The sequence below is a fragment of the Fragaria vesca genome, linkage group LG6 (genome assembly GCF_000184155.1).
Source record: "Fragaria vesca subsp. vesca linkage group LG6, FraVesHawaii_1.0, whole genome shotgun sequence".
NCBI classification, from domain to species: domain Eukaryota; kingdom Viridiplantae; phylum Streptophyta; class Magnoliopsida; order Rosales; family Rosaceae; genus Fragaria; species Fragaria vesca.
Window position 1 is genome coordinate 1,089,441 of NC_020496.1, and position 16,252 is coordinate 1,105,692.

At 42.6% G+C, this 16,252-nt stretch overlaps 1 protein-coding gene across 1 annotated transcript; it reads left to right on the forward strand.

The window, feature by feature from the left end:
- The first annotated feature begins 4,731 nt into the window (after nt 1-4,731).
- On the forward strand, nt 4,732-15,402 carry LOC101292911 (exportin-4-like). Its single transcript, XM_004302046.1, has 31 exons — nt 4,732-4,824; nt 5,495-5,582; nt 5,735-5,843; nt 6,117-6,215; nt 6,940-6,982; nt 7,190-7,261; nt 7,376-7,471; nt 7,647-7,856; nt 8,248-8,431; nt 8,524-8,629; nt 8,723-8,809; nt 8,937-9,075; nt 9,419-9,515; nt 9,634-9,693; nt 9,828-9,937; nt 10,245-10,349; nt 10,806-10,879; nt 11,058-11,133; nt 11,318-11,503; nt 11,889-11,960; nt 12,164-12,235; nt 12,324-12,388; nt 12,486-12,588; nt 12,674-12,805; nt 13,384-13,491; nt 13,576-13,626; nt 13,693-13,770; nt 13,850-13,963; nt 14,339-14,535; nt 14,619-14,688; nt 15,039-15,402. Exons 1-31 carry the CDS (start codon nt 4,732-4,734, stop codon nt 15,225-15,227), a joined length of 3,285 nt encoding a protein of 1,094 aa, XP_004302094.1. The 3' UTR covers nt 15,228-15,402.
- Nucleotides 15,403-16,252: the final 850 nt, after the last annotated feature.

Below are 16,252 nucleotides of genomic sequence, written 5' to 3' on the forward strand. Positions count from 1 at the left end.
TGACCCACCTTGGGCCGTCTTGACCCTCCTTGGGCCGCCTTGACCCGTCTTGGACTGCCTTGATCCCCCTTAACCTGCCTTGGGCCGCCTTGACCCTTCTTGACCTTCCTAAACCCTCCAAAGAGCCGCCTTAACCCGCCTTAACCCGCCTTGACGCCTTTACCCTTCTAGGGCCACCAAGGGGCCGCCTTGACCCTCCTAGGACCGCTTAGGGCCTCCAAGGGGTCGCCTTAACCCGCCAAGAGGGCGCCTTGACCCGCCTAGGGCCGCTAAGGGGTTTCCTAGACCCTCCTAGACCCATCTAGGGGCATCAAGGGGCCGCCTTGACCCGTCTAGGGCCTCTAATGGGTCGCCTTGACCCGCCCACGGCTGCCTTGACCCGCCTTGACCATCCTTGACTCTCCTAGACCCTCCAAGAGGCCGCCTTGATCCGCCTTAACCTACCCTGGGCTGCCTTGACCCGCCTTAACCCGCACAGGGCTGCCTTAACCCTCCTAGGCCTGCCTAGGGCCACCAAGGGGTCGCCTTGACCCTCTGAGGGCCGCCAAGAGGCCACCTTAATCCTATTAGGCCCGCCTAGGGCCACCAAGGGGTCGTATTAACCCGCCAAGAGGCCACCTTGACACGCCTAGGGCCGCAAAGGGGTTGCCTAGACCCTTTTAGACCCATATAGGGGTACCAAGGGGCCGTCTTAACCCATCTAGGACCTCCAAGGGGCCGCCTTGACTAGCCTAGGGCTGCCATGACCCGCCCAGAGCTGCCTTGACCTACCCAGGGATGCCTTGACCCGCCTTGGCCGCCTTGACCCTCCTAGGGCTGCCAAGAGGCCGCCTTAACCCATCTAGGGCCGCCAAGTGGCCGACTTGACCCGCATTGGCCCGCCATGGGCCTCTTTGACCCTCCTTGACCCTCTTTGGACCGCCTTGATCCGCTTTGGACCGCCTTGACCCGCCTTGACCCTCCAAGGGGCTGCCTTGATCCGCCTTAACCCGCCCAGGGCCGCCTTGTCCCCTCTAAAGCCGGCAAGAGGCCACCTTAACCTAGTTAGGGCCGTCAAGGGGCCACCTTGGCCCGCCATAGGCTGTCTTGACCCGTCTTGGGCCGCCATGGGCCGCCTTGACACTCCTACAAGCGCCAAGAGGCCTCCTTAACCCATCTAGGGCCGCCAAGGGGCCAGTTTGACCCGCCTTGGCCTGTCATGAGCCGCCTTGACCCGCTTTGGGACGCCTTGACCCGGTTTGACCCTCTTAGAGCCGCCAAGAGGCTGCCTTAACCCATCTTGGGCCTCCAAGGGGCCGCCTTGACCCGTCATGGGCCTCCTTGACCCGCCTTGACCCTCCTAGACCCTCCAAGGGGCCGCCTTGACCCGCCTTAACCCGTCATCGGCCTTCCTTGACATGGCTTCCTTGACCCTCCTACGGTCGCCAAGAGGCCACCTTAACCCATTTAAGGCCACCAAGAGGCCGTCTTGACCCGCCTTGGACCGCCTTCACCCTCCTTGACCCTCTTAGACCCTCCAAGGAGCCGCCTTGACTTGCCTTAACACGCCTTGGGCCACCTTGACCAGCGTTGGCCTGCCTTGACCCTTCATGGGCCGTTTTTACCCGTCTAAGGCCGCCTTGACCCGCACAGGGCTGTCTAGACCCTCCTAAGGCCGCCTTAACCCGCCTAGGGGTTCCCCAGACTTAGCTAGACCCATCTAAGGGAACCAAGGAGCCGCCTTGACCCGTCCAGGGCTGCCTTGACCCTCTTAGTCCCGCCTTGGTCAAAGCAGCCCAAGGCGGGCAAGGTGGCCCAGGGCGGGTCAAGACAGCCACTTGGTGGCCCTAAGCTGGTCAAGGTGGTCAAGGCAGAAAAAGGCGGCCGAAGACGGGTTAAGGAGGGCCAAAACGGGTAACGGCGGCCCCTTGGTTGCCCTAAACGGGTCTTGGTAGCCCCTTGGCGGGTCAAGGTAGCCCCTAGTGTCCCAAGACGGGTCTTGGCAGCCCCTTGGCGGGTCAAGGCAGCCCCTTGGCAAGTCAAGCTGACCCTAGATGAGTCTTAGCGGGCCTAAGGGATGTTAAAGCGGCCCTAGGTGTGTGAAGGCAGCCCCTTAGCAGGTCAAGACGGTTGGCGGGCCTAGGATGGTCAAGGTGACCCTAGGCGGGCCTAGGAGGGTCTAGAAAGGTGAAGGCAGCCACTTAACGGGTCAAGGAGGCTCAAGGCGGGTTAAGACGGCCCAAGACGGTTCAAGGCAATCCCTTGGTGGCCCTAAACGAGTCTAGGCGGCCCCTTGATGTTCCTAAACATGTCTTGGTAGCCCCTTGGTGGGTTAAGGTGGCCCTAGTTGTGTCTTGGCGAGCCTAAGGGAGGTCAAAACTGGCCTAGGCGTGTAAAGGCAACCCTTGGCAGGTCAAGATGACCCTTTGGCAGATCAAGACGAACCTAGGCAGGCCTAGGAGGGTCAAGGCAGCCCCTTAACGGGTCAAGGCGGCCCAAAGCGAGTCAAGGCGGCCCAAGGAGGGTTAAGGCGGCAACTTGGCCGCCCTAGGCTGCCCAAGACGGCCCCTTGGCGGCCTTAGGCGGGTCACGGCGGCCCCTTGGCGGCGCCAAACAGGTCTTGGCATCCCCTTGGCGGGTCAAAACTGCCCATTGCTGTCCCTAGACGGGTTTTTGGAGCCCCTTGGCAGGTCAAGCCGACCCTAGTTGAGTCTTGGCGGGCATAAGGGAGGTCAAAGCGGCCCTAGGCATGTAAAGGCAGCCCCTTGGCGGGTCAAGACGGCCCAAGGCGAGGCAAGGCGTCCCAAGCGGGCATAGGAGGGTCAACGTAGCCCCTTAACGGGTCAAGGCATGTCAAGGCGGTCCAAGGTGTGTCAAGACGGCCCAAGCCAGCCCAAGCCAGCCCTAGTTGTGTCTTAGCGAGTCAAGGCGACCCTAGGCGTTCGTAGGAGGGTCAAGGAAGCCCCCTTAACGGGTCAAGGCGGCCCTAGGCGGGCCTAGAAGGGTCAAAGCGAACCCTTGGTGGCCCTAGATAGGTTAAGACTGCCTCTTAGTGACCTTAGGCAGGTCAAGGCGGTCCCTTAGTGGCCCTAGACAGGTCTTGGATTCCCCTTAGCGGGTTGAGGGAGGTTAAAGCGGCCTAAAGCATGTAAAGGTAGCCCCTTAACGGGTCAAGGCGGCCCGTTGGTGGCCCTAGACGGGTCTGGGCAGCCCCTTGGTGGCCCTAATTGGGTCTCAACGGGTCTTAGTGAGGTCAAAGCAGCCTTAGGTGTGTAAAGGCAGCCCCTTGGCGGGTTAAGGCTGCCCTAGTTGGGTCTCGGTAGGTCTTAGGGAGGTTAAAACAGCCCTAAGCATATAAAGGAAGCACCTTGGCGGGTCAAGACAGCCCTTTGGCGGGCCTAAGAGGGTCAAAGCAGCCCTTTGGTGGCCCTAAATAGGTCAAGGCGGCCCCTTGGTGGCCTTATACGGGTCTTGGCAGCCCCTTGGCGGGTCAAGGCGGCCCTAGTTGGGTCTCGGCGGGTCTTAGGGAGGTTAAAGCGGTCTTAGGCGTGTAAAAGCAGCCTCTTGGTGGGTCAAGGCGAGCCTAGGAGGGTGGAGGCAGCCCCTGAACGGGTCAAGGTGGGTTAAGGCGGCCCTTCGGTGATCCTAGACGGGTCAAGGCGGCCCCTTTGCAGGTCAAGGCGGTTCTAGTTGGATCTCGATAGGCCTTAGGGAGGTCAAAGCGGCCCTAGGTGTGTGTAAAGGCAAGGCAGCCCCTTAGCGGGTCAAGGCGGCCTAGGTGGGTCAAGACCACCCCTGAGCTACCCTAGGTAGGTCTCGGCAGCCCCTTGACGGGTCTAGGCTGTCCCTATGCGAGTCTAAACAATCCCCATGCAGGTCTAAGCGGCCATTGGTGGCCCTTAGGTGAGTTAAGGTGGCTCTGGGCGGGTCTCAGCGGCCCTTGGCTGGTCTAGGCCACTAAGCGGGTCTAAGTTGTCCCTTTGCAGGTCATGGCAACCCTTGGCGACCCTAAGTTGTCCCTACACGGGTCTAGGATGTCCCTACACTGGTCAAGGCGGATTTAGGCGGCCCCTTACTGGTTGTCCAAAGTAATTCTAGAGAGTCGAATTGTTAGTTGGAGCGAGATAGATATATGACATTAGCATGGAGCATATCGATGAATTAAGTGGTGGAAATATGAATGGAATGAGTACGTTAAATTCGGAAAGCACGGGAAGAACGTGAGAAGAGTTGTAGATCAAGGATTCTAGATTTTACTATAACGAGACACGCTTTCTCCAATTTTCTTCTCACTTTTTGTCATTACGATTATAATCCACATAAGTTAGATCGTTGAAGATCATACATGTGCTCAAAGTAAACACATCAACATTCTAAAGAAAAAAACATGACATATAAGACAGGGCAATACTGCAGTATATTGAAATCTTTGGGGTCACACAGCCAAATCTTAAAATTGCAACAATTACTCTATCGGGTATAAAAGAAAAACCCTTGTAACTGATTAGTTTAATCCGTCCACTCTCTTTCTCTGAAACCACTTCCTCTCTTGAACACCCAAAAAGCCTCACTCTTTGTCTCTCCTCTCCTCTATGATCTAATCCCCTGTTTTTCTTCTCTCAGGTAAACTTCCAATCCCCACTATATCAATCCCCTCACCCCAATCTCATCTCTTTCTTATTGAATCCAGATAAAACGAATGTTAAAGTGACCATTTTTCCATTGGTGTTTGATTTTTTCAGAGGAAGAAGTATGCAGGGATTTGCGGAGAGAGGTAATTCTGGGGACTTGGGGCAGCTCCAGTCCACCATGCACGCCATTGAGCTCGCCTGTACTTCTATTCAGGTAAAGCTCTGTTCTTTAGGAGTTTATTGGTATGGGACATTCAGAGTTGATTTATTGGAGAGATGAAGTGAACTTGTTTGGGATTAGGATTTATGGGTTTGATGTAGAAATGGATAAAGAATGATGGGTTTGGTTAAAGCTTTGTTCTTTTGGAGTTCTCTGTTTTGGAGATTGATGATGGTGAGGAACCCACATTGCCAAGTTGAGTAGAGAGTTGCAGTGGACATGTTTGGGATTAGTGTTGATGGGTTTGGAGGGAAATAGAGGAAAAGAGTGTAGAAGTTTGAGAAGTAGAGTCTCTGTTTTTGGAGAGTTGATGGTGAAAAGAAGGAGAGAGATGGCACATAATATTTAGTTTTTGGAAATAGGGTTGAGGAATTGGAGTGATAGTGAGACTGCTGATCTTGTTTATGTCTTGGTTTCTCTAGTGACCTTAGAGGAATGAACTTTATGAAGAATCGAAATTTGATTTTCGAGATGACTGTAGTTATTTGATTATCAGATTCTTGAACTTGACATGAGTGAAGTTCGAGTGGTAGTTGTGTTTGAAATTTTATTTTAAGGCGCTGGAAGTGGTACAGCATATATATATATATATATATATATATATATGTATGTACGATCTCATATGAATAGAACATCGTCTTACGTCTACTTTTCCCTTGAGCAGATGCAGATGAATTTAGGTGCTGCTGAAGCTACTATTTTGTCACTCTCCCAGGCTCCTCAACCATACCAGACATGTAAATTCATTCTTGGTAAGTCAAAAACGTTTTCTGCTTTCCAGGCGTAAAATTTGATTTTTCTTCTCTATTACACTATGCTTTCTCCTCATGCCATAGAGAATATAGTTAAAACAATTTGGCTGTCCTATCTATTTGTCATGCTGATAGCAATTTCATTGTTTCAGAGAACTCTCAGATGGCAAATGCAAGGTTTCAGGCTGCAGCTGCAATTCGTGATGCAGCTATTAGAGAATGGGGTTTTCTTAGCTCAGATGAAAAGAGAAGCATGATTAGGTTATCTCACACTGTGAACTTATCGCTTGTTGTTTCTAACAGCAATATTAATAATACCAGTCCATCACTTTCATAGTTTGCTTTCCTTAAATAAAGACAAGAAATTAAGATTAAATCACTGCCACATATCTTTCTTAAATACTTAAGTTGTCTTTCTACGATCAAAGATACCTTTGCTTATAATTAGGCATAGCTCCTATCATTAGTAATGATATGTCATAATCCTTGATCAGTGATCGATCCTTGTATTTAATATTTTTTTTGTTGTTGCAGTTTTTGTCTTTGTTTTGTTATGCAACATGCGCATTCACCTGAGGGTTATGTCCAAGCAAAAGTGTCCTCTGTGGCTGCTCAATTGTTGAAAAGGGGTTGGTAAGTGGCACTTGATTTTATATGTAAATGTTGAACGTATTACATGTGTATCTGAAAACTATCGTTCATATGTTGCAACTCTGTGTTATAATCATGGGCTTCACATAATCTTTAACAGGAATTGCCAAGCATATTAGATCCATGTTCTAGTGGGAACTAGAGCACTCCAGTTTGAAAGACATGACTCTTGACTTGGCAAAGTAATATTTATTTTGTTTTTTATTTTGACGAGAACCAAACTTTATTGAACCAGAAAACTAGAAATATACCGACCCAGTGTCTTATTGATCACAGAGCTTTAGTTATTCCTTAGTTTCTACTTTTGCCTCTCTAGTAACATAGAAATGATTAATAATATACTGGGCTGTGTACTGGTCTTGTAGTTGATCATCAATATGGGATTCAGGATAGTAGTTCGCTCTTTCTGTGATTTTGGAGCACAATGAGGTCATTTCAATTCATGAAGCTAAAACCAAATCTATAGGAACTTCACAAAATCTTATTAGAAAGTGCATCTCTTTAAGAGCATTACAAGTCTAGGCCTTCACTTGGATTTTGTATGGGGTTTTATGTATCCGTTTTAACCCATTTGATAAATTCTACAAGCACTGTTTGCACTTTTGTATTTTATTAAATCAAATTTTGGTACCTGACGCCATGATAGCAGAGAATCTATGAAGAAAACAAAACATTGGAAATTTATTTTGCCAATTATTTTTTGTAGGCTTGATTTCTCAGCTGCTGAGAAGGATGAATTTTTCTATCAGGTGCGTGATTAATATATATAAGAAACCTGACTTCCTTAGTTAAGAATTTACTTTGAACTCCATTCTTGAGTCTACAATTTTAGGAACAAGAAACCATTGGTGTCTTCATTCTATCATATAATCAAGTTGCTACCCCACTGTCTGATTCATTATCAAAAACCATTCTTGAGATCTTTTTTGATATTCAGGTGATGTCATGTGTAACAGGTAAACCAGGCTGTTTATGGCATTCACGGTGTAGATGTGCAGTTTGCTGGAGTTAATTTCCTGGAATCTCTGGTATATCTCTCTTTCAGCTTACTCTATGTTTTATATTTTTTGGTCTCTGACTGGTTTTTGCTTCAGTATTTAGGATATTATCAGATGTAAGACTAAGGATTTCTTTTGTTTAAGGTGTCCGAATTTTCTCCATCTACTTCTAGTGTGATGGGTCTACCTAGAGAGTTTCATGAGCATTGCAGGAAATCATTAGAGGTAGACCACTTGAAGGTATAACTACTGCCATGTTCATCTTGCCTACAAATACGTTTGATTTTTCTTTTTATATGGGGGAGTTTCCCTTTGAGATTATGAAAGTGGCTTTCTTTTTGGTCTTGCCTGATTTGTTCTCGTTGCTGTGTCCTCATTGCTCTGATGCTGATGTTTTGTTAATTTCACTGAATAGACTTTCTATTGCTGGGCACGAGATGCTGCATTAAGTGTTACAAATAGAATAGTTGAGTCTGACTCTGCGGTACCAGAGGTTAAAGTCTGTACTTCTGCACTGCGTCTCATGCTTCAAATCCTGAACTGGGAGTTCAGTCCAATTGCAGTCCCTCTTGGAGTTCGGATGGGTACTGATTCACCTAAGAGATCTGAGTGTAATCTAGTGCAGGTAACTGCTTCTTTAAGTATTAAGTTCGTAGCATGAACTTCTCTTGTTCTGAAGAAATGTTCTTTACATAACATACTGACTGAAAGCACTCATGAGAATGTATTGCCAACTTGCCACCATTCTTATGTTGGTCCATGGTTTCTGACATAAAACATAAGCTGTCCAAATCCACAATTAATAAATGTGTTGCTTGGCAACAGGGGTTTTATACGAAAAAATAGGATAAATAATAACAATGATGATAATAACAACCATAAATGTGTTGCTCTTCTGCTGCTGATTTTGGCAGAAGTACATATGTGCCATCCAAATCTTCATGTAAAGCTCAGATTCAATATGTCAGAGTAAATTTAAGCCATTGACTAGGTTTCTGGATTTGCTGTGCTTGTAGCCTGGACCTGCTTGGCGTGAAGTTTTGGTTACTAGTGGTCATATAGGTTGGCTCCTGAACTTATATGCAGCACTGAGACAGAAGTTTTCTTGTGAAGGTTATTGGCTCGATTGCCCTGTTGCCGTCTCTGCTAGAAAGTTAGTAGTACAGTTCTGCTCCTTAACAGGAACCATATTTTCATCTGGTAAAATTCTTTCCTTGCTCAGATGTATAGTATTCAAGGTTTCATCAAGTATCAGTAAAAATATGTAATGTGGTGAACTTGTTCAATGATAGTACAAATGCATGAACACCATCTGCTCCAACTGCTTTCCGGAGTAATACAGTGGATTGATCCTCCTGATGCTGTTTCTAGAGCGATTGAATGTGGAAAAAGTGAAAGGTTACCCCTGAGAAATATGAATTTCCCCTGCCATTGCTTTATTATTTATTTTTTACATGTACAATTTCTCACTCTCATTTTGCTTTTCTTTAGCGAGATGCTTGATGGTTGTCGTGCTTTATTGTCAATTGCAACTGTTACAACTCCGTCAACATTTGACCAACTCTTAAAATCAACAAGGTAACCTTTGACCATCATGATGTTAATTACTATATCATCAATCATCATATGAAGGTGATATTAGGTTGGATGGCTTTTATGCACTGAATCTGTTATTTATTTTGAATTTTGGGCATACTTTTTGCAGGTCTTATGGCACTCTTACCTTGTTATGCATATTGATGTCTGAAGTTGTCAAGAACCTAATGACCAACAACTCTGAAGAAGAGACTTGGAGCTGGGAGGCACGCGATATATTACTAGATACTTGGACTGCACTCCTTGTGGTATAATTTTAAATTCACAATGATATGCTTTAGTTAGTCTGTGGAGATATTGTTGTTTTGGTATTTTTCATATATGTTGAGACACTCTAAACTTATGTTTTTTTTTTTTGAGCAAGACTCTGTACTTATGATTGATTTGATTAGTTTATTAATGTCAGTTTCCAAAGATCATGGTTGTATGCTTGTATTCTATTCAAGACTTGTTTAACCCTTATGTTATGATTGTGAAAACAAAGATCACTTTTTAACATTTCTTTGTATTGGATTTTGATCAGTGTGGTATATACTGGGGTCACTCAGATTTCCTGACTTTCCTTCTCTTTTTTCTTTCAATTCCATTCAGCCAGTAAATAGCGACGGTGGAAATGCATCCCTTCCACCTGAAGGGAAAAATGCTACAGCCAGTTTATTTGCCTTGATTGTACAGGCTGAACTGAAAGGTAATTCCAACATGTTACTTTCTTGTTTCTTTTTTCTTTTCTTTTTTTTGGTTCCAGAACCATCTGTTTTTACATTTTTTAATTATCAATACATAATGGTGAATGCTATGTCATATAGCTGCTTCTGCATCAGCATTTAAAGATGATGACTCTGACTACCTTCAGGCCTCTATTTCTGGTATGAAAGAAAGCTATCAGAATGTCTATACAAGAGTTCCTTCTATAAGTTGATAACTGGTGAAACAAGAAAAGTGATAAGTGACATCTTTTTCATGATATTTTGTTCACGTGTATAATGTATGGTTAATGCAGCCTTGGATGAGAGGCTAGGCTCCTATGCTCTAATTGGTAGAACAGCAATTGAGGTCACAGTACCTTTTCTCACAAGACTATTTTCGGAGCGTTTTGAACGGCTTAATCAGGTGAATGTCAACGCTTCTCTCTCTCTCTCTTTGTGTGATAATACGGTACAAATTATTATTATTCTACAAAATAAGACTACCAGCTTGCCTATTAAAGATAAGATTACCAGATAAATTTTCTTTTCTTTAGACTTCATTTGTTTTCTCTACATGACAAAGCACAAGAGAATGGTATAACTTTTTGTTTTTGTTTTTACCTCTATTTTTCTTTTTTTGTTGAATTTAAAGATAGTGCTAAAAGTCTTGGTTTTTTTCCCCCCCCCCCCCTTCGAGTTGCTTATACCCTAAGTTTTGTTCTCTCTTATAGGGCAGGGGCATTATTGATCCTACTGAAACTTTAGAGGAACTTTACTCCTTGCTACTTATCACTGGGCACGTAATCGCTGATGAAGGGGAGGGAGAAACACCTCTGGTAATTAGGCTGTGCAGTAACTACTGCATATGTGATTTTTCTTTAATGTTGATCCATCCAGTGTTCATTTATGGAAAAATTCATATTAACAAATGCATATACACACACAAGAACAACAAATATCTGATGAAAATATATTGTATTTTAAAAGTTTGCCTAATTCATTAGTGGAAAGCTTTTCATAGATAAGATAATCGCCTAATTCATTAGTGGTTTATAATTTATCTCTAGAGCTCTAAAGAGTCTGCTAATTGTCATGATTTCAGGATATCTCTAGGGGGCCTTTAAACTTTACATTTATTTTGGCTTTAATTTTATATATAATTTTAACTTTTGAAAATTCTTCTCTGTAGTTTCTGTTGATTTAACTCTATCATACTGGTTTTTACTTGTTGTGAACTTAATAACTTCATTGTGCGGCTTTGAGGTATGACTCTCAGTTACTGTGTTTTTTAGATTCCAAATGCTATACGATTTCATCTTCCACACAATCTGGAAGCAGACACGCATCCTATTGTCATCCTTTGTGGGTAAGTTCCCCTAAATAAGGTATCCTATGTCTATGTATACTTTCGTATACATCATAGAACATCTTGAATGCGATAATCAGGCATACTGAGTAAAATTGAGTACTGCTATTGGGGCTCTAAACTCTAAATTCTTGTTTATATACTGTTTAATGTCTTTTTTTTTCCCATTTGAACACAGCTCAATCATAAGGTTTGCCGAGGAAAGTTTAAAACCAGAAATGAGAGCATCAGTTTTCAGTCCCAGACTCATGGAGGTAGCATTTAGTTTGTTTCTGCTGTCCCGTATTACCCAAGAGTTCACCTTTTTTACCTTTGCGTATATTATCATGGGTGCCAAATTGATAAGTGTCATCTCTGATGACCTTAACTAATTCTTTGACTGATAGTGCTGTTTTCAAACAATTCAGTTCCATTATTTCAAGCTTATGCTTTGTGCAGGCTGTCATATGGTTCCTTGCTAGATGGTCTTGTACTTACCTAATGTCTCCTGAAGAAAGTCGAGACTCTACAACCGTCTTGCTAAAGTTTTTCGGACAACAGGGTCAAGGAAAATTGGTGCTAGACATAATTGTTCGCATATCCTTGACAGCGCTGGTGTCATATCCTGGAGAAAAGTATCTGCAGGTGTGTGTTACAAAACCTAGTTGATTGTGGCTGTTTGCAGTTTTTCAAGAACTACGACCATTCTTGTGTTCCTTCATTCCAAAGTGTATTGCACACATATTAAGAGAGGTTAACAAGGTAATATTCCAAGTGTATTCTAGATCATAGTCTTACATTACATATAGGGTCTAGGGAAATACTGAGAAAGGTTAAGAAGGTAACTTTCCTAGTATATTCTGGATTATCTAGTCTTACATTACAGGTTTTAGGGACATATACTGACGAGTAATTGTGCAAGAGTTGGATTATAGTCTTGGCATGTCTTCATAATGATTGGGCTTCTAGTTATATAATTTCTTGTTGAGATTAAAATTTATTGATGATGCTTTTTGGTTTGTGTTTGCAGGCGCTTACTTGTTTCCAGCTACTTCACACGCTTGTTCAGCGAAAACATATTTGCATTCATCTTGTTGCTTTGGTGGGTGAGATCATTTCATGCCCATTTTTTGAAAGCATAAAATATGTTATTATGGTATTCCCTATATTGCCTTATCCAATATTTTTCTTGTACCGTATCCAAGTTTTTCCCAAATATCAGTTGTTTGCCTTCAAATTTCTCTTATATTTGTTTGTCCTTTTTGTGAACTTTACTGGATGAATGATCCCAAATTTCTTGAGCAGGATTCATGGCGTGACCTTTCAAATGCTTTTGCTAATGAAAAAACTTTGTTCTTGCTAAATACAGCTCATCAGGTGAGAATTTGAATTTAATATGCTTTAATTGAGAGTTGCTTAACACTTTTATCTCCGTTAGTTATATGTCTTTTTTCTTGTGTTCTAGCGTTCCCTTGCTCAAACACTAGTTCGGTCAGCTTCTGGTCTGAGAAATTTGGAGGCATCAAACCAGTAGGTCTTCTATTTAAATTATCTTACATAGAAAGTTTATCTTCTAACATATGTGCCATGTCAGAGAGAATAATTTTCTTGTACCATTTTCATAAAGGTACGTTAGGGATCTCATGGGACATATGGCAACATATCTAGTTGAAATCACAAGCAAAAACGACTTCAAAAACGTTGCTCAACAACCAGATATCATCCTGCCGGTAAGGACACAAACTCATAAAAGAAACCTAAATCTACTTTTTTACTTCAGTAATTCAGAACAATTAACATCGTAGCATCTTGTAGGTCAGTTGCTTGTTGGAAAGGCTTCGTGGGGCTGCCAGTGCCTCAGAACCTCGTTTGCAGAAAGCAATTTATGAGCTGGGATTCTCTGCAATGAATCCTGTTCTGGTTCTTCTTGAGGTTTACAAACATGAGGTAACATTCATCTGAGGTATTATTCATATGCTTAAAATTTAAAAACTATGCTGATCTTTAATTATTGCTTAGTCTGCAGTTGTATATCTGCTACTCAAGTTTGTAGTTGATTGGGTGGATGGACAAATAAGCTATCTAGAGGCTCAGGAAACTGCTGTTGTTGTCAATTTCTGCATGAGTTTGCTTCGTCTTTATTCAGCAAACAATATTGGCAAGGTATTTTTCTGGCATTATGCTTGTTTTCGTGTGTACTGATGTTTTATGTATGGGATGTCTTGGATGAATTGGATATATTGGAATAAGATGTTTACCGCAACATCTTAGTTTTTTTATGACATGCAAATCAAGATGCAACCTGCAGGTAACTTTGGGTCTTTCTTATAATAATGTTAGTAATAATGTTTCTGTGTTCTGTCTTCATGGTTGGAGCAACGTATATTACCTAGTGATTCTAGCTGTTGATTTTGCTTTCATAAATAAATTATTTCTACCGTTATTGTTGTAGCCATGCGCCCTTGCCCATTTTTTAAATAGTTCTATTCCAAGTTGTCACGTGTTACTTCTTTATTGCTTTCCAGATATCAATAAGTTTATCAAGCAGCTTAAGCACTGAAGCAAAGACTGAGAAGTACAAGGATTTGCGTGCTCTACTCCAGCTCCTTTCAGGCCTTTGTTCCAAAGATTTGGTATGGCCTCTTAGTGTATCTGATTGGTTACTGTTCATTACCATTGAGCATTGGATGAACCTATTATGAAATACCTAATTGCAGGTTGATTTTTCATCAGATTCCACTGAGACGGAGAGCACGAACATATCTCAGGTAATTCGTACTTTTGTGCTTTAATCTCATGCCAAACTTATAGTGTCTGACACATCAGTTTTGCAGGTCGTTTACTTCGGTCTTCATATAGTTACTCCTCTAATATCATTGGAGCTGCTGAAATACCCCAAGTTTTGTTTTGATGTGAGCTCTTCTACCCTTCATGAAGGAAAAGCCTTAGTGTTGTTTCTTTGAAGCTGATTTATGACATATTATCGTGCAGTACTTCTCATTGATCTCCCATATGTTGGAGGTCTATCCTGAAACAGTTGCACAACTAAGCAGTGAAGCCTTTTCTCATGTAATAGGAACCCTTGATTTTGGTCTTCAACATCAGGTACTTGATTGTTCAAATTGTAGGCTTCAGTTCCAATTTAGGTTGCAAATATATGCATGTACTGCTCTATATCTTATCCTTTTTTTGCTTTATCCATCTGTCTTGTTCTTAATTTGCGTTGATATCAATCAATTTGAAGTGATCGAAAAAGCGACTTGTACGATTCTAATTCCTGGAGGATTGCTGATATACCTGTAACCTGATGGACTAACAAGAGATGGATAATTCAGCGAAAAATAAATTAACAGACATATAATATGTTCTTTGCTTTTCTCGTTTGAGGATTCTTTGAATTTAAAATAATTGTATTCCCTAAAACTGGTCATAATTTCTAATTTCTAACCTGTGACTTGTATGGTTTGAGTTTGTTGTTAGGATGCCGAAGTTGTTGATATGTGTCTCAGAGCTTTAAGAGCTCTTGCTTCTTATCACCATAAGGAAACAAGTGCTGGCAAAGTAGGCTTGGGCTCACATGCTGCAGGCCTCAAGGATCCTGGTGGAAATTTTCAGGAAGGCATTTTGAGCCGGTTCCTTCGCTCAGTACTGCAATTACTACTTTTTGGGGATTACAGGTAAGGTTTAGTGATATTGACATGCTGGGTTTCCTCCATTGCTTTTGTTGCATGTTGTTTAACACTTTTATTGTATGATTCAGTCCTGACCTGGTCAGCAGTGCAGCAGATGCTCTTCTTCCGCTGATACTTTGTGAGCAAAGCCTATACCAGGTAGTTTTCCCATCGCTTTTTCTTACGTGTTTTTTGGCCGTGGATGGCTTGCTTTTCCCTGTTTACATCTTTTCATCCTGGTTAGAGGTCAAGCACTTGTTCGGGAATGAAATGTCCTTTACTTCAGCCTATCTTGCATTGCTTCAAGATTACTTTTACTTTTTTGTTTCTTTAAACGTGAGTTACCATATAGGTAACACACACAGAAATTTGTTTTACAATTATATCTTGTGCGGTCGTATCCTATGCCTTTCTTGACACTGCTAGATGAATTACTTGCATGCATCACTTTACCTCAACCTTTCTCCTAGGTTTTATTGATCTCTTCCATATTTTTTCATTCTGTACAGAAATTAGGTAATGAGTTGATAGAGAGGCAGGCAAATGAAACATTGAAATCAAGACTATCAAATGCGTTGCGGACTCTCACAAGTGCAAATCAGCTTTCATCTACCATTGATCGTAAAAACTGTCAAATATTCAGGAAAAATCTTAGTAACTTCTTGGTTGATGTTCGAGGTTTTCTGCGAACAATGTGATATGTCATGTATATAAAGTAATGAACTCTGTATAATATGAGGGAGAACAGATTCTTTTCATTATTTTCTACGATTGGCGGAACAATTTTTTGACAGAATTCCCAGATTGTGAATATTTGTCTGGGAAGAAAGCTCAACCCTACATGAAAAATAGCTGCAAACCCTCTCAATCGTTTCAGGTTATGTGTTCATCAATTTCATTACACCTATTTTTGTACTGGTTTTCTTCTTTGGAGGAAGTGATTTTACTGTCTTGTTCTCTATTTGCATTCATTCTCCTTCCTCCTTTCATGATTTTTAAATGAACTCCATATGATCACGGTACATAGCAAAAGCAGCTTCAACAAGATTAATATGAATCCATGTGTTACAAACTACAAAGTTTCAAACTAGTCCTGGCTAAAGTTTTTATTTATTGATATTATTGAAGGTAAGGTAGCAAGCCACCTTGACTTCAGTCCTCACTGGTTCTTAAACTTCTTGATGAGCAGACTCATCCATCCAGTTTTCGTCTAAAAGACCATCTTAGTAGAGCCAGATCTATAAAGGTATATGGGTAGAACCAGACTGATATTTCACTAAAGGTGCACGAACCCGAACTGAATCTTAGTCATGCTAGTCACAAATGGATAGGAGTTAGGACCACGAAATCAACTGTGATCACAAACCTATAGGAGTTAGGACTACGGAATCAAAAACCGTGTTAATCTCTCTCTCTCTCTCTCTCTCTCTCTCATGCAAGGATATTGAAGAAGGAATGCAGACGTGAGCCATGCATGCTGCAATCCGGAGAAGGTGGACGTGTATTTTGATTAATAATCCTTGATTGTATTTTGATTAATTAAGGAGAAAATATATATATATATATATATATATATATGAGAAAATTATTAGGATCCTAGACTAAGAAATGGAAATCGAGCAGAATGAGGTTCCAAGCTACAAACAGTCGACTAGCCTCTAGACCAAAACGACATCGTTGGCTAAAATAACAAGTTGCGGTCCTAATACCAACCTCACCTTCT

Excerpts from the sequence above, each read along its gene's own strand:
- LOC101292911 (XM_004302046.1), top strand. The coding sequence starts at position 4,732 with ATGCAGGGATTTGCGGAGAGAGGTAATTCTGGGGACTTGGGGCAGCTC. Across the intron at positions 12,589-12,673 it reads AACCAGATATCATCCTGCCG|GTCAGTTGCTTGTTGGAAAG; the intron begins GTAAGGACACAA and ends AGCATCTTGTAG. Across the intron at positions 12,806-13,383 it reads TTGAGGTTTACAAACATGAG|ATATCAATAAGTTTATCAAG; the intron begins GTAACATTCATC and ends ATTGCTTTCCAG.